At 42.5% G+C, this 18,700-nt stretch overlaps 1 protein-coding gene across 1 annotated transcript; it reads left to right on the top strand.

Moving 5' to 3' along the window:
* Positions 1–724: 724 nt before the first annotated feature.
* Positions 725–17,053, top strand: LOC115775637 (butyrophilin-like protein 2). Its single transcript, XM_030723107.1, has 7 exons — positions 725–822; positions 2,443–2,831; positions 4,605–4,934; positions 6,361–6,480; positions 6,789–7,112; positions 15,589–15,918; positions 16,962–17,053. The coding sequence occupies exons 1-7, from the start codon at positions 725–727 to the stop codon at positions 17,051–17,053; spliced, it is 1,683 nt and encodes a 560-aa protein (XP_030578967.1).
* The last annotated feature ends 1,647 nt before the right edge of the window (positions 17,054–18,700 follow it).

Consider the following 18,700-nt stretch of genomic DNA (forward strand, 5'->3'; position numbering starts at 1 on the left):
GAGTAGAGTTCATATTTCCACTGAGGTGTCTTCAGTGATGTGTTCTTGGGAAAAAATCCTCGCTGACAAAGTTTTAATGCATATATACAAAAGTTTATTGCAACGAAACAGACAGTGTCAAAACAGGCGCTTTCCTTTGCGACCTGGGAGAGGGTAAGTCTCTAATCGCCCTAGCTCTCCGAACAAAGAGATCACACAGATTATATAGAGGTGGTCAAAACCTCCATACTCCTAACTTTCCATATATGGTTAAGAAAACAACTTCATCCTATATCTGAACATATGTGTCCCTTATATGGAAGGCCAGAGACCTGCAAGAGGCCCTCTGCATTCTTCTTTCTTTGAGCTGAGGCCAAGCCTTCATGTTCAAGCTCATGTTACTTATTTTACACAAATGAATAAAGCCTAAGAGAAAGAGACCATATATGCATATATAGTTTAGCAGAGCAGTACAGACACCACACCACCTTAACAGCTAATGTGCTCTAAAAACAAACCCATTCATGCTGGTTCTTCATTTAATAAGTATCAGTGTGCTGATGAGCCGTGATGAGAGCACTGAGGTGGTTGCTGTGGTTTCAATGATCCTCACTCTGCTCAGTTTCATGTCACATGGCTCACTTCCTCCTTAAAATAAAAAGTGAGCTTTCTGTTTGTGTCTTCATCCAGTCAGAAGCATATTAGCAGCTCTTCGTGCTCCTTTAGTTCCTACAGGACGATCAACATGCTGCTGCTCTTCCTGCTCCTCGTGGACGGTAAGAAGCTCACTGTGAGCATCAAACAGGCACAAAGTCTCACTGTGTGGTGTTTATGTGATGATCTGTATGATCCTTATTAATGTGAATGCTGTCAAATACATCAGTGCTGTCCTTCAGCACCGTTTGTGCCACACAAACCGTTCTGCATCAAAACGTTCAGCTTTTCCTGGAGAATCGTTCTATTATGTTTCTTTTTTGTAACCTTTATACTTTTTAAAGTATTCATGTTTTGCTTTTGAAATGAATGGAGAAAGCTCCAAAGCCTCTCAGACCCCCCCTACTTTGAGATGTAACTACTTCAGCACACTTTGAGGGAGAGAAAAAAATCAAACTTTAAACGCGTCCCAAGACTTTGAGCTGTTCAGGTTTTATTCAGTTTGTTGATATCTTTGATGGTTTTTCAATAGTTAAAGTTTGATGAACTTTTCATAGTTTCTGACGTTTGTATTGGTGTGTACTGGAAGCTGTTAGAGTGGTGACATCATAACTTACTGAATACTTTCAGCTTTTTTTACTCCCACAATCGTTACTCTATCCAAACAGTTTATACTTGATATTGTAGCTCTGCTTATGCTCTTTAAGAAAACGTCCTTTCCAAAGATCTGACACTTACAGGATTTAAACCAGCAGCCTCAGAGTGTCAGGTGTACCCTCCTCATCTCTCATTCACTGCAGTGTAAACGTTCTCCTCTCTTTGGAGCAAAAACTCAATTTTAGTCACATAGAAGTTAAAACAACCACATGTGCTGCTTCAGTAAGATCTAATTGTGCTCTCAGCGTAACAATACAGATCTTACATGAACTTATGAATAAGCTTCATTATTAATCTCTGACTCTATTGTTCTGTCTCTCTCTCCTCACCTCTAACTTCACTTAATGATGAGTAGTAAGATGTCCTAGCTTTATGGAGGGCTTTTTTATAGAGCAACAAACTCTTTTTCCAGGCTAAATGAGCATCTTCTAATTTACTGAGACACCATTCCCTCTCCAGCTTTCGGGTTATCTGCTTTAAGCTGTGTGTTTGTGAATTATACCACGGAGTCAGGCACTTCTGATTTGAAGCTTTCCTTTTCAGAGGAGCCACAGTATCCAAAGTCGTACGCAGTGAGGATGTAAAACTATTGACAAGCTAATCGACCTCACTGGGAGCAGAGTTTAGGTAGCTGCTCTGCACTGTGTTGGCACTGAAGAGCATAACAATGAAGGAATTAGATCCTTAAACTTAGTTACAGCACTTTCAGAAAGACTTCTACTGTAATAAAACTTATTCCCCACTGCTGTGTAATCCATTAAAGCAAATGTAAATGTTACTAAGAAATGATCAGACAGGAGGGGGCTTTCAGGGAATACTGTTAGGTCTTCAGTTTCTTTGCCATATGTCAGGACAGGATCCAGGCTGCTCCTCCCTGATCCTGAGTTTTCTCTGGATTATTGTAGGGTCTTTCCCTTACAAAATAATGTGTGCTGAGGCGACTGTTGTGATTTGACATTTTATAAATAAAATGTAACTGAATGAATATAGATTGGAAATGAGTCCCACAGAAAGAACTCATACTGCTTTTCAGAATAACTTCATTTATCATAACAGTGATGTAACCTTATGTTGCAGAGTTGTCCACATCAGTGAAATGATCTGTGACATTCAGAGGTGCTACAGAGTCATCACAATATCTTTATTTTAAAGGTGGATCCATTTCTTACCAAGTTTATTATTTTTACTCTGTTTCCTCACAGTTTCCCAGCATGCCTCAGGTGTGGAGGTGTTTGAGGGGGTGGAGTCTGTCCTGCTGCCATGCCGGGATTCTTCTGTACCTTGGAGTGCCACGCTGGTGTGGAGCCGCTACGACCTCAATCCTCCAATCATACATCAGCGTAGCAGAGCAGGTGATAAACTGAGTGATCAGCACAGACGTTACAGAAGCCGAACATCCGTGAAGACCAACGCTCTGCAGATCGGAGACTTCAGCCTGACTCTGAGGAAACCCCGCCTCTCTGACAGCGGCACCTACACCTGCACCGTCACAGCATTCGGAAACACACGCACACTGACAACTGTACAGCTACAGGTCAAAGGTCAGCAACAAACCCTAACACCTCCTGTAGATAAAGGTCAGAGGTTATCACACTAACAGGCTGCTCACCACACAGCAGGAACAGAGACAAGAGCTGCACATGCACATGTCCATCAGAAACACCTGACCTAAAGAGACGAACCAAAGACAGCCCATGAGGAAGTAGTGCTAACCACCACGCCACTGTGCTGTTGACCACAGGGACTTTCTATTCTATTCTGTCCTGGCTGGGGAAAAGGAACTTTCCCCCAGCCAGGACCTCCCAGGGTGAGGCAGTACCAATAGAATGCAGAGTCATCATCTGGATCAAACCATGGCTTGTCCCACTCTAAAGCTCACAGGTTAATGCTCACAGCTCGCTGACACTCGAGCCAGATTGAGTCTGTTGGGTCCATTGTACGGTCGCATCCTTCTGTCATGTGTGAGCGGTGTGTCAAGCAGGGTGGACCCAAATGCAGAACTCCGAAGGCAGGACTGAATGAAACTGATTACCTTATTTACAGAAAGTAATCCAAAACATACGAAACTGAGTTTGACAACGAGACAGCAAAAACAGGAACAGAACCACACCTCCATGAGGGGAGGACGTGACAAGGAACAGAGGGAAATGCAGACAATAAATACACCGGTAATGACGAGGGAAAACAGGAAACAGCTGGGGAACACAGGAAGCAAAACACCACAGGGAACACAGGACTGTCAAAATAGAATAGAATAGAATAGAATAGAATGCCTTTATTGTCATTATACAGGATGTACAATGAGATTGGAGGGCCACTCCTGTTCAGTGCCATGTAACAGAAAATCAAACTCTCTAAAATGAAAATAGAAATATTATAAAAATATTATAATCTAGTATAATCAATTTGATCAAGAGATATACAGAAAATAAACAATGTGTAAAATATACAAAAAATAGAATGTATAAAAATATATACATACATACCTACATTGGTGCATCTGTACATTGTAGGAAAGTAAATGCGTGTATACATATAATAATGAAGATGATGAATATTGCACTTGGTGAATGAATATTGCACTAGTGAATGAATACTGGATATTACACAATATAGGAGTGATAGATATTGTTCAGTATGAATAATATAATATTGCACAGAGATGTGGGTGTTGCACAGTTACAGTGGGTGAGTGTGTGAGTTCAGGGTGTAAAAACAGGTATAAAACAGGAAACACCTAACAAGGTACACGCAGACTTAACACAGGGGGCTGGCACAGAGGAAAACTAAACATGGACCAAGGCACAGGGAAAAAGACAGAAACACAGACGCAGGGGAGACAGGAACAAAAGGAACTAGAAAACACAACTGACAAAGCCAGAACTAAGATGAATAAGGAAGATCAAAACTAAAGTAGAAAATAGCTCAGTGAAAAACCCAGTGAAAACAGAACTAAACACAAAATGCTGAGCACATGACACCATGTGACCGTGCTGCCGACCACAGGGAATTTCTATTCTATTCTATTCTATTCTATTCTATTCTATTGTTCCACTGCATGTCCTGAGTTGGACTCAGAGTTGACTCTCAGGTCTCATGCAGCTTATAAACAGGATTTATATGAAACAACCTGAAAGTGAACAATCAGATGTTAAATAATCAAACATGTAATTGTGGAGTTAAGGCAGCCTACTTTGTGGTGTTAACTTATTATTTTCACACTGACAAAATCTACTGCAACTAGTTGCTAATTTCATGTGATGCTCAGATCACACAAACAGCTGATTCACATTTGTGTCTGTGTGTCCTCACAGTGTCCCACCAAGTCTTCACTGTGGAGGTGTACCAGGGGGCGGAGTCAGTACTGCTGCCCTGTGAGATGCCATTTATAACAGGACTCGCCACAGCGGTGTGGAGCCGCTACGACCTCAGTCCTTCAACCGTCCACCAGCATCAGCAGGCAAGAGAGGAACAAAACAGGCGTTACAGCAGCCGAACATCCATGAAGATCGACGCTGTGATGACCAGAAACTTCAGCCTCACTCTGAGGAAACCCGACATCTTTGACAGCGGCAACTACACCTGCACCATCAGAGAGTTTGGAGAAAAGCCGAGACTGTCAGATGTTCACCTGCAGGTCAAAGGTCCAACACTTAATTCTATTAATTTTTTACCACAATTAGTTTGTCCTTTCATTTGACAGGTGAGACAGAATCCCTCTCACTACAGGTGAGAAAGCCAGCAGCAGATTCCTGAATCTGAAACAGTTCCTCCGTCTCTGCAGTGAATCGTTTGACTTTCAGTGAAAAAGAGATGGGCAGCATGGTTTAGCAGTGATCACTACTGCTGCCTCACAGCAGGAAGCACCTGCATTTGAATCCACCTTGGCCCAGAGCTTTCAATTCATTTTGATTTATGTTGCTAAAAATCACAACAAACAGTCGCCTCAAGGCACTTTGTATTGTGGGTAAAGACCCTACAATAATACAGAGAAAACCCAACAGTCAAAACGACCCCCTATGAGCAGCACTTGGTGAGAGTGGGAAGGAAAAACTCCCTTTTAACAGGAAGAAACCTCCAGCAGAACCAGGCTCAGGGAGGGGCAGTCATCTGCTGTGAGGGGCTGAGGGAAGAGAAAGACAGGACAAAAGGAAGAGAGCCAGAGATTAATAATAATTAATGATTAAATACAGAGTGCAGTGCAAACCGAGAAGAAAAGGTGAATAAAAATAAACAGTTCATCATGTTTTGTATTATACTTTTTATACCTTTTTTTTTCTATTTAACTATAAACTTTCCCTAATTCTATCCTGGGTTTTAACTAATTAATGATCCAAAGGGAAAAACACAAAAAAACAGCACACTTAAACGTCATGAAAAGTCATCATAATTATTAAAAAATATCTGTATCAGTATTGGCGATACTAGCCCTGTATTTACTTGGTATTGGATCGATACCAAATCTTCCAATATCGCACACCAATAGTTTAGGTAGCTGCTCTGCACTGTGCTGCCACATTGTATTGAAGAGCATAATAATGAAGGAATTATATCCTTAGTTACAGCACTTGTAGAACGCCTTCTACTATAATCAAATTTATTGCTGCTACTCCTCCTCCTCAGCCTGTACTTTGAGCATTCTCACAGTTAGTATGACCCGGGGCTGCTGATTCATTTACACAAAATCAGATTAAAAAAGGATCTTTCTGTGTGGATTTTCCATGTCTTCCCCACTTTTGCATGGGCTCTGCGACGGGCTGGTGACCTGTACAGGTGTCCCTGCCTCTCGCCCTATGTCAGCTGAGATAGCCTCCATGTTGAGCTTTCTGGAAAATAAATTTAAATACTTCAACAGGTCTTTGTAGCTTCCTCCTCATGTCTCAGCCTAATGTTGTATTCACTGCTCTTTCAGTTGTTCATTTTGTGTGTTTTTGTTAAGTTAATCAATGAACCCTGTTGACATGTTCTTTAATCAGTGAGACACCCTTTAATGAACTCAGACCAGTCCTTTCATTTGGACCAGTTAAACCATATTGATGTCAGTCTCGTTGTGTTGTTGGCTTTTTACAGAGCCCTACACTTTTCCGGCTGAGGCCTGGGTTCTGCTGGCTGTTTTGGCTGCTGTTTTGGCTTTTGCACTTGGTGTAATTGTGCGTCTTGCAGTACATTTAAGAAGATCACTCAACAAAGGTATGTTGTGTTTCAGCACTTTTTTAAACCTCTGTGCCTTTCTAGCCCTGCTGAATGCTGCTCATATTCCCACAAGGACGCTGTCCACTATAGTGGGACAGTCTTGTGTTTTGGTGACCGAGCAGCTCCACTGGGACATCTAAAAATCAGCTCACTGACACATAATACAGGAAGTGAACTACTGTTAAATGTTCAGTTTATGCCACATATCAGAAGAAGACTAATTAAAGGCAGGACTGGGTCATAACATTCATGTAGTGCTGTTTGTGCTGTCTGTACAGCTCATGATCTTCATCTTTTTCTCTCAGTGCCTTGGGTGGAGGTGGATTCAGGGGTGGAGACAGTCTACTTACTCTGTAAAATCACAGTTCCCCTGCCTGAAGATGCTACAGTAGAGTGGACCAACACATACATGAAGGTCCACGTGTATAAGAACAGCTCTGACCAGCCTGGAGAACAGAGCTGTTTCTACAGAGGCCGAACGAAGATGAATGAAGACCCGCTGAGAACTGGAGACCTCAGTCTGACCCTGAGACAGCCCACAGATGGAGACACAGACACCTACACCTGCACCGTCTACAGCAGGGAGGGAAAAAACCTGATGGAGAAACAAGTGGAGCTGAAAGTCAGAGGTCAGAGCTGTGGACAGAGTTTCTATGAAGCAGTTGTTGATCAGTGATTGAGGTTTACTCAGTGTAAACAATACGAGATACTGAAATACATGCAGGGGCCCAACCATGCTGCTCCAAAGGTACTGGTTCAGGTGAGAGGAAATAATTCACATATGTATTTGATTATAACAGGATATTAGGAAACATAATAAATAGTAAACAGATGGTTCTTGTACAGCGCTTTTTCTCTACTTTGAGCATTCAGAGTGCTTCATACAGCATGCCTCATTCACCCATTCACACATGCACTTCTTTCTATGACTAAGTGCTTTCCATCTAACACTCTGAAGGTTGCATCAAAAAGCAACTTGGAGTTCAGAATCCTGCCCAACGGTACTTTGGCATGTTGGCCGGAGCAGCCAGGAATCGAACCATCAGCTACAGCCATTATCCTGTTAATGAGCAATTCTGAATAATGTGAGATGGCACAAACACCAGAAATGAGCTTATTTTTCATAGAATGAAGTCACCTTCACATCATCCTGTCTATAATCCTCCCTATAATCTCCATGCTCGATGAAGTCAGTCTGAACAGAATAAAAAACCTAAATGACTAAATCTAACTATTAAACAGTATTTTAAATTATGAAAAACATTCCCAGTGTTACAGTTAGTGGTCTATTTTAATGAGGGTTTATTAACAATAATATTCAAATATTACAGACACCATTTAAATAGACTAACATGTATAAAATATTTAAAAAAAGGAGCAGCACAACTTTAACAATTCAATTTATATATCATCAGATCACAACAGTCACCTCAGGGTGATCTATTTTTAATTTTATAAGGTGAAGACAATAATAATAATGATACAATAATTACAGAGAAAAGCCGACATGAGCAGCATAACTAAGGGAGGATTCAGGGTCACAGCTCTAACTATAAGCTTCACCATAAAGGAAAGTTTAATTAAAAATAGAGAGGGTGTCTGTCTCTGCCTCGGATCATCCAGCTTCATGAAGGTGAGCATGTTAGGGAAAAGTCCAACAATCCAAGTTTGAGCTGACGGCATTCCTTCTACTCCTTGTGGTATTCCCAGATATTTGAAACCCCGGGTACACCATCAACATGTTCACGTCTCTGAGAAATTTCTCCTACTTAATTTTAGAAAATAGTCAAAACCCTGAAAGCAGAGGAAGTAAAAACAACTGCAAACAATTTCTGATGCGGGAATCTGTTAAAAGAAAAGTGAATTCAATTTTTGCTGTTTTCGTAGATCATCTGGTGGCAGATTTATAACAATAATGAACCAATAATCTCAGTCACCTTCAAAATCACTCACTGGCAAACTACAGCCGGTTATGCTGTTTAATCCTGGAAAGTGAACATTTCCTAACTTGTGCTAAAGACTCCGTTTACTTCACGCTCCTTCCTGCGTTGGCTTGAATGTCCCTGCAGTGTCTGCCAGTGTCCACTAGATGGGACACTGAACCTTTCTGGAGATCTCAACAAAGAAGCAGTTTTAAAATGTATCTTTAGGCACTTTGTGTGCAGCCTGTTGCATAAACACATAAATTATTCCCACTTTTTTGCCAACAATAACATAATTTCAGTATGTTTGGAGGTCAGAAAAGAATTACTAGTTAACATTAGTTCAGCTTTGAGACTGTTGACAATTTGGATCATATTTATCTAAGAGATTCCAGTTTGTTCATGTACATGGGGAGTCGTCTTCACACTCTTCACTGTGTTTCTCGTTAAAACAGTTGTGCTTGGATCTTATCATCATGGTCCTGGGTTTATGATCCAGCATTTTTAGTTTTAAGACTTTCATTTTTGAATTATTTGATGTTACTGTTTGATTCCTAGTTTAATGTGATTTTGCAGTTTTTCTGGTAATTCCTGGTTGGTTTCATTGTTTCTATCCTCACGCTTCTTAGTTCAGTTTCTGAGTTCAGTTCTTGGCTGCTGTTCACTTTCTGTTGAATCCTGTTTGAGTTCTCAGCCTTCCTGTGTTCCTGGTTCTGTTTGGTGTTTCCTTGTTTCTGGTTTGTTCTCCTGTTTAGTGGACTCGGTCCTGCTCTCTGTTCCTTGTGCTGTAGTTGAAGTCCTCCTCTTGTGTCTAGTTACACGCTATGATCTTATAACAGCATAATAACATATTTCCCACACTTCTTGTCGCACTGGGCCCAGTTGCTGACCATTTGTGTTCAATATTATTCCATTGATTCTCAGCAAATCTGTATGCTGAATAATTATTATTTACATATTACAAATGGCTTATTTACTAATTAGATGCATTTGCATAGTTATGCATGAAAAGAGTCCAAAAGCAGGTCAAACACCCTAAATCACAGATTTCCTAAAAAGCCTATGGCCTCTAGACTGAATATGACATGCATTGATAACTGTCCCACCCTCCTCAATGTCATTGACATGATGTAGTTTTACAATGTGTGTTATACTGAAATCAAGAATCAAGAATCAAGAATGCCTTTATTAGTCCCACAAATGGGGAAATTGCAGTTAACAGAACATCCATCCAAAACAAAAACATAACACAGACAGGGGGGGGACAGATGTCTGAGGTCATGCAACCGTTTCTCAACGGCGCTACCTTTAGCAGAGAGAAATACAGCTTTATCTGTCCATGAAGCCAGATGACACACAATTAGTTAAACTGCAGGAATGTCTTAAAGGTCCATTTTAGAGCCACAAAGAAAAGCAGCAGACAGCAGCTCCACAGACTACAGGCATTCATATAAAGCAGGAGATGGACTAAAATAAAAAATGACAGCATCATCATCCTCTGATCATCTCAGAGCTTTAAAAGCTGCTTTCTACATCTCTGTCCTCTGTTACCTTCTGCTCTGATCTGCTTCTATCCTTCGGCTTTCTCTCCCACTCTGAAAACCTGCTGCTGTCTCTACAGATCATCTTCTGTTTGTTGTCCTCTCAGTCTGTCAGGTGGAGGTGGAGGAGGGGGTGGAGTCTGTCCAGCTGCCCTGCACAACCACAGTTCACCTCCCTGAGGATGCTGAAGTGGTGTGGTGCCGTGAGGTTCCTGAATACATGACGGCTCATGTGTATAAGAATGGCTCTGACTGGCCTGGAGAGCAGAGCTGTTTCTACAGAGACCGAACGAAGATGAAGGAAAACCCGCTGAGAACCGGAGACCTCAGTCTGACCCTGAGACAGCCCACAGAGAGAGACAGCTACATCTACACCTGCACCGTCTACAGCACCGAAAGAAACATCCCGCTGAAGAGACAGGTGGAGCTGAAAGTCAGAGGTCAGTGCTGTAGATACACGTGAAAGGTCAGAGGTCAGTGCTGTAGATACAGGTCAGAGGGTCTAGCATCTAAATTCATGAATGAGATTTGACATGAATGACATCAGTATGTTTATGAATATATAGTGGACAAAAGATCCAGTAAATTACACTGAATGACTTTTAAATAATTAATTATCATTTTATTGCATGAAAGAAGTATTTGATGCAATAGAAAAACAGAACTTAATATTTGGTACAGAATCCTTTGTTTGCAGTTACAGAGGTCAGACAAAGTAAACTGGCAAAAACTTTATTGATCTAAAACACTTTAACAACAGTTCAGACATTCAGACATCAGTTTGAGGCAGTTAAGCTCAAAATCATTATTTACATGAACCAAACTAAGGAAACCCGTCACACTGTCTTAAATTCATGCTTGCAGTTATAAAACATCCTCATACACACACCTTATAGAGAGAGTGTAAATGTGTGGGAAGCACTGAGAAGCAGGGTTATTATACTTTTGCATTTTACATTACAGTATAGTTTAATTTTAGTTTTCAGAACAGTTTTGCTCGTTTTTATTAGTTTTTATCTTTGGTTTAATGTTTAGTTTTTGTTAGTCAGTGCAGTGCAGTGAGGTGTGTGATGGTGAGGCACTGACTCCAATGATGATTAATCATGCTTTAATCATACTGTTCAACAATGATGACAAGAAAAACAAAAGACTTAATGTAAGATTGTTTTGGGGCTATTTTTAAATAAATATAAAAAAACATGTATTATCTTACCTTTATATGAAGATGGAGCACTGCCTCCTATCGGTGCGGCACGGTACTTTCTGCCTCACCCTGTGTGTTTTCACCGTGCATTTATGACTGATCACAAAGAACAAACGCGTCACACACACACGTTATCCACCGCATGAAGCTGCTTTTGTTTGGGAGCTGCTCAGAGAGCTAGCTTGGTTAGATGCTCGCTAATTAGAGTTCAGTGCTGGCAACGAGAGGAGAGTTAAAGAAGAATTAAAGAGAGACAACAGAATGTGGAAGAACAGAACACACACAGTGGCTCACTGATCCAGGACCAGCACAGAAACACGCACAGGCACATGTCAGGACCAGCTTAAAGCTCTGCTGCAGGACGTTCTGCTGCCCGCTGGAAAAACTGGAGTCTGATGCTCCTTTGTAGTTTTTTTTAACCTCGGCCCATGGAGTCACTGCAGTGGACTCAGTCAAATAATTAGCTTGTCTTCCTCAATGTCCTAGATTTGAATCCACCTCGGCCTGGGCCTCTCTGTGTGGAGTTTGCATGTTCTCCCTGTGTCTGTGTGAGTTTCCTCCCACAGTTCAAAGACATGCAGTTACTGGTTAGGTTAACTGGTCAGTCTATGTACAATGTACAATAAGATTGGAGGAGATGTCCTCCAATCTTATTGCACATTCTGTATAATAATAAAGGCATTCTTTTCTATTCAAAGGGGAACAGGATGTTCACTGATAGAGCCCTGCAAAAATGACCTCCAGCAGGCCACTAGTGTCAATGTCTCTGACCAAACAATGGTCAGAGGGCCCAACATCCTCTAGTGGGCGCTGTGCTCACTGCCTGGCACCTTGGAGCCTGATTGGCAATTGCCTTATAATACCAGATTTGGCAGCTCCACCACTTGTGCCGTGTGCTTTTTCATAGATGAGAGCAGGTTCACCCTGGACACAGGCTAGGCAACAGCACCCTGACTGCATCAGGAATCAGGATGAAACTGTCAGAGCCTGTGCTGCTGCAGGGGGTCCTGGGTTCCTCCTGGTGCACGACAATGTGGTGAGAGCATGCAGGCAGTTCCTGGAGGATCAAGGAATTGATACCACTGACTGCCCCAGTGGCGGTTTCTGATATGGGCGACATGGGCAGCCGCCCAGGGCGGCATTTCATCTAGGGCGGCATGACCGCCCCCCTCCCCCCAACGCATTGCGATCGCCGCAGCAACGCCTACCGCACTACTCCACTTGTGGGGTAATGGGCGCCCTCTGCTTGCTGTGTATTGCATGTAGCTTTCTGCCATGGTCAGACAGGTTGTAACAGAAGAAAAAGGGCAGGCGGGGGATTCTCTCTCTGTCTCGCTGTCACTGCTTCACTCGATCGTCACACACACAGCGCTGCCCCGCCCCCTTCTCCTCTCAGCCTGGGGTGCGAGTCGAGTGAAGCAGTGATGGCGTGAGAGTGAGACTGTCAGCCGGGTTCATTCATTCATGCCTGTACAGTTTGGGCCTGGTTACAGCCAACAGTAACCGCTGAATTATAAATAAAGGCGACTTTTGCTGGCAGTCTCTCGCCAAACCTTTCATCCTCACGGACACTGCCATATCAAGATTAACGCGAAGTGTATGTCCTAATATTGAAAAGTTTTGCGAGATCTCGCAAAAGTAACTCAGGATCTCGCAAAACTTTTGCGAGATATGCAAAACTGACTCTTTTTTTTTTTTTTTCCTCCCATGTTCCACAGAATGAATCTGTGCGTCTAATAAAATTAGATGCACACAACTGATAGAACACAAAGCCAATTTCATTTATAATACTGTAAATATGGTCATTAAATCACAGTATTTGTGTGAACCCGAATCCTGATAAAAAAAATAACACAAATACGAATCTAGACAGTTTGGTCATATGTTGGTGGATGGCGCAGTGTTGCCAGATTGGGCAGCTTGTGAACACATTGGGGTGGAATATTATATAGATATTTCTATATAATTATAAAATTATATAGATATATAATTTTACAATAAAAACTTCCTAAAAACCTACCAAATATGGTGAAAAGCAGCCAAAATTTTAACAAGTTACCCAAAGCTTGTATATTTAAATATATATCACACCTGGTGCTATTAACATGAGTTTCAGTGGAGGTTTTGTTGTGTTGGGCTGGCAACTGTCAGTCAGATCTGACAACCCTGGGGATGGGCGGTGGTGGTGGTGAATTGTGGCAGATGGAAAGGAAAAGGTCAAAGCCATCAGGTGCACAGTTTAGGAAAAAGAGAAAAGAAGAAGAGGAGAAACAAGCAAAGATAAAGGTAAGCAGAAGCTGTGTAATATTTCAGTTTCTTCCATGTTTTTTCAAATAAAAATTTAAAAGAAATTCTGAGTGTGCCTGTGATGGTGGGGGGACCTTCTGTTAAAGCCTGTCTGTCAGACCATGGCAGAAAGCTACATACACCACACAGCAGTCGCTCATTACCCCCCCAAGTGTAGTAGTGCGGCGATCGCTATTGTGTGTGTGTGTGTGGGGGGGGGGGGGGCGCCGGCGGGGATGCTCGCCCAGGGCGCCAAACAGGCTAGGACCGCCACTGGACTGCCCCCACACTTGCCTGACTGTAATCCAGTAGAACACCTCTGAGGTATTATGTTTCAGTCCATCTGATGCTGCCAGGTTGTATCTCAGACTGTTCAGGAACTCAGTGATGCCCTGGTCCAGATCTGGGAGGAGATCCCGCAGGAGCCCCGATGTTGTCAGGCATTCATAAAAGCACATACCACATACCATTTTGAGTTTGAGTTCTAGCCTGCTACATCATTTTCCCGTTGATTTTCAGGGTGTCTTTGAATTCAGCCTCTGTAGGTTGATAATTTTCATTTCCATCAAACAACATCACACAGTCTATATCACTACAGATATCCAACAATTTATTTCCCCACTGAAATCTGATGCGTTTTCAAAGTTTTATCATTTCTTGAGCAGTATATATTGAATCATTGGGAATTCTAATTCTAATGCCAGCGCTTTAATGCAACATTGTTTCCAATTTTCCAGGCAATATGTTTTTCCACTAAAAATTTCCCTTTTTAATTAAATTGTATTTATATAACAATGAAAAGTTGCCTCAGGGTGCTTTATATTGTAAGATAAAGACCCTACAATAACAGAGAGTAAAGCCAACAGTGAAAACGACCCCCTATGAGCAAGAACTTGGTGACAGTGGGAAAGAGAACTCAGTTTTAACAGGAAGAAACCTCCAGCAGAACCAGGCTCAGGGAGGGACAGTCATCTGGTTGGGGTGAATAAAAAGAAACATTAAGTGCATTATAGGAAACCCCCCCCCCCCCCCCCCCCCCCCAGCAGCCTAGGCCTATAGCAGCATAATTAGGGGGTGTTTCAAGCTTCTCTGTGTAAATGAAGACCGTTTCTGAAATGTAAACAGGATGCTGAAATGCATCAAAATGAAATGGTGTCATGCAAACAGGACCTATGATAAGATGGGCCTGATTATTCAAGACCTTGTCTGGATTTAACAGGAGGACTGCAGGTGTTGAGAGGCACCTTCATGCCAGGTGTGAACAGTCTTAGATGTGAAAGGAGCAGTTTAGCCGGGGGGTTGCATGTTGATATCATGACCAGGGACAAATGGTTGGACTGGACCAGGTGTGGCAGTGGCACAGCTTTGAAGCCCAGCTTAATGTTAGAGTTGACCTTATCAGGTGTCTTATTTCCCTTGTAGAAATGATTGAACTTGGGTAACACAGGCTTTAAATCAGAATGGTTAAAGTCTCCTTCAATAATGTGAAGGAGACTGTCGGCTGCTAACCTTGTCATGTAAGTGACCAACAGGCCAAGTTAACATTAGCATCGGGGGGGAGATTACAACAGTGATCTAACCTCAGCAGCTCTGCAGCCTCTTTTCTGCCTCCTCTCTCTGTGCTGCCTCCATCTGCGATGCCTCCTCATGGAGATGGTGGATTGTGGGAGCAGAGGGAGTCGAACAAAACAATCTGTTCATTTTGTGCTCCTACCTCAATTTACATTATGTATGACAATAAAGGTATTCCATTCTATTCTAGCAGTTTGTGCCATCTGTATGTAGTGATGTTCTCCCAGCATAATGGTGTTGTATTGAGAGGAACAGCTGACACACACATAACTACATACACAATCTCAGAGAGCAGTGAGCTGCGTCTATGCTCACTGACATCCTGGAAGTTCAGGAACAGAAACCTCAACTTGTTCTATAGGACACCTCCCAGGTAACAGATTTAAGAGTTTCCTGCAGTGAACTTCCTGTTTCTGTTTCACAGACAACAAATAAAGCTTTGACTCTGGACATGTGATAAGAACACTGTGCTTTTTATGAAACCTTCACTTCTGCTGCTGATTGGAAACACACCAAAGGCAACTGTGTGAATACTGTGTTTCACTTCATACAGATCATGTTGTGTTTGTCGTCCTCTCAGTCCCCCAGGATGTGGAGGTGGATTCAGGGGTGGAGTCTGTCCAGCTGCCCTGCACGACCACAGTTCACCTGCCTGAAGATGCTAAAGTGGAGTGGATGGACAGAGACAACAGGAAGGTCCACGTGTATCAGAGCGGCTCTGACCAGCCTGAAGAACAGGACCACCGTTACAGAGACCGAACAATGATCAATAAAGAACCGCTGAGAACTGGAGACCTCAGTCTGACCCTGAAATACCCCACAGACCACGACACAAACACCTACACCTGCACCGTCTACAACAGGGAGGGAAACATCCTGATGAAGAAACAAGTAGAGCTGAAAGTCAGAGGTCAGAGGTTTGAATCTTGTCTTCTGTTTCCAGTGGTAAATGGTTCTTGTATAGTGCTTTTTCCCTCTACTTTGAGCACTCAAAGTCAGTTCAATAGTTTTTATCAGTATTGATGAAGTTGATTGGACTGATTAATTGGATTTAATAGTTTAATAGATATTTGCTCCTCCCTGATCCTTGTTCTATTGGATGTTTCTTCTCATTGACGTGGATCTTCTCACTGTTACCAAGGAGCTCCTCTGATTGGGAGGTTTCAGCTCTCCTTTTTTTGTGACGTCATCTTCACTGTTGTAAACGGTGCTTTGTAAAGAAACCTGAATTTATTTGAAGTCTTCTTCTCTTTAATGGTACATTTATCATCCACAAACAAAAGCAGCAGACAGTAGCTCCAAATGGACAGGATCACAGGTGCTGCAGCACCTGGACAAAAATAAATAAATAAAGAGCACCATCAGACTCTGATCATCTTCAAAAGCTTGAAAACCTGCTACCTACATCTCTGTACCTGTTACCATCTGCTGTGATCTGCTTCTATCCTTCAGCTTTTTCTACCACTCTGAAAACCTGCTGCTGTCTGTACAGCTCATGTTGTGTTTGTTGTCCTCTCAGTCTTTAAGGTGGAGGTGGAGGAGGGGGTGGAGTCTGTCCACCTGCCCTTTAAAACTACAGGAAACCTGCCTGAACATGCTAAAGCGATGTGGTGGCGCGAGGAACCTGAATACATGACAGCACACTCGTATCAGAACGGCTCTGATCAACCTGATGAACAGCACCAGGTTTACAGAGACCGAACAAAGATGAATGAAGACCTGCTGAGAACTGGAGACCTCAGTCTGACCCTGGATCAGCCCACAGAGAGAGACAGTGGGAGATACATCTGTGGAGTCCCAATTAATGATCACATTTCAGTGAGAGAGAAAACAATAGTCCTCACAGTCAAAGGTTGGTTTGATTGGGTTGTGTGTGTGTGTGTGTGTGTGTGTGTGTGTGTGTGTGTGTGTGTGTGTGTGTGTGTGTCTGACTGTCTTGTGTCTCCTCTGCAGGGAGAGCTCAGGTCCAGGATCAAACAAGGATCATCAGGAACAGAAGCAGCTCCATTGATCCGACTTCTCTGATGGCTGATCAATCAGTTTGATCTGTTTGTTCTTTGATTCACGCCGTGTTTCTGTACTTTTACACATAAAAACTGACTTCATCACCACACTCTGATGACGACAGAGAAATGCGTTACAGGAAGCGGTTCTTCCTTCCTGTCCTCACAGCTCAGAATCAAACTGTAACTATGAAAAGAAAATGCTGCACCTACAAATGTAAATAAAGATGTTTCTGATCTCAGCTAAGAGTCCCAGCAGCATGTCCACATTTGCACAGTGTGGATTCAAATCAGCTTTGTGTCACTGCCAAACGGCTGAAGCCTGACAATAAAGCTAACATGCTGTGGGGTTGAATCAGTGAGCTTCCACAGTAGACAGATATATTTTTGGAAGCACAGCTCTGTTCTGATTGTTATTTTGATGAAATCAAAATGCACTCGACTGGACCTCAAACCTTCATCCTTATACTGCCTGTGACTGTCAGAGAACTTCTGCAGAGTGTGTTTGGGTCCCTTCTCATTCACATTCATGGCTTAAAGGAGAGCCAACAATCATCAGGGTTCCTGCACCATTGGAAACTCTCAGTTCATGCTTTGAAACACCTCAACATACAAATGAAGACCAAACAGGCTCAGAATGATGTGTTCTATATTTAACAGCCATAGATCCAAGCTGACTGTACAGCTGTGGCGGGCAGAGCAGAGGACCCGAACGCAGGGGTCAAGAGGCGAGAGCTAAACTCAAATTTAAGCTTTATTAGCAGGAAGGACATAAACTAGCGATGGGTCGGTTGTGAACGATCAGGCTCTTTGAAGGGAACTGCTGGAGTCGGCTCCTGATAGTGAGCCGTTTCTTTTTTCTTTTAGTTCATTCATTTTTTTGGTTTTTTTTTTTTTTTGTGGAAGCCACACATGATTGGTTAAGATGTGTGTCTACACAGAGCAACAGGGTGGGGGGCAGAGACGCACCACACAGTGAGTCCACACATCGCCTGCAATGTTTGCTCAGACACCGGAAAGACCAAGAGGAAGTTGCACTTCACATAGAGGCTACATGCAGGAATGGTGAGGAAAAGGAATTCATTTTACACATTTTTTAACTACAATCTGAGGAGCCATTTGGGAGCCGAAAAAGCTGGCTCTCTGAAAAGAGCTGAACTTCCCATCATTAACATAAACAGAGCTGGTCAGGTGCCAGCAGCCAAAAACTAAACTCTCTGGAAACTTGAACTGAATTTAGATCTGAGCATGAGCTACAACATGAACACTGAGCTGAACATAAGGACACACTGCTGGGAAACTAATGACAACATAAACAACAACGAGGACATGAGAAAGACAAAAAGCAGACAATAAATACACCAGGGCTAATGAGGGGAGAGACAACAGGTGGGATCACAGCTGAACATAATCACATTAAAGGCACAAGGGAAGTAAAACAGAAGACAACACACAGGGACAGAAGACTGTCAAAATAAAACAGGAAGCAGGACGAGGAAACAAGGACACGGACTTGAGGCAAGCACACAAAGAGAACCTCACCATGAGTAAATGAAAAAATGAAAACACAGACAGGGAAGTGAAACTAAACATGAAACCAGGTGGCTTTAGCTCAGGAGGTCGAGCAGGTCACCTACTAATCAGAAGCTTGGAGGTTTGATTACGGGCTGCGTGTCAAAGTATCCTTGA

The sequence above is a fragment of the Archocentrus centrarchus genome, unplaced genomic scaffold, assembly GCF_007364275.1.
Source record: "Archocentrus centrarchus isolate MPI-CPG fArcCen1 unplaced genomic scaffold, fArcCen1 scaffold_24_ctg1, whole genome shotgun sequence".
In the NCBI taxonomy this organism is placed as follows: domain Eukaryota; kingdom Metazoa; phylum Chordata; class Actinopteri; order Cichliformes; family Cichlidae; genus Archocentrus; species Archocentrus centrarchus.

Excerpts from the sequence above, each read along its gene's own strand:
- LOC115775637 (XM_030723107.1), top strand. The coding sequence starts at position 725 with ATGCTGCTGCTCTTCCTGCTCCTCGTGGACGGTAAGAAGCTCACTGTG. Across the intron at positions 823-2,442 it reads TGGTGTTTATGTGATGATCT|GTGGATCCATTTCTTACCAA; the intron begins GTATGATCCTTA and ends TTTATTTTAAAG. Across the intron at positions 15,919-16,961 it reads AGTAGAGCTGAAAGTCAGAG|GGAGAGCTCAGGTCCAGGAT; the intron begins GTCAGAGGTTTG and ends TCTCCTCTGCAG.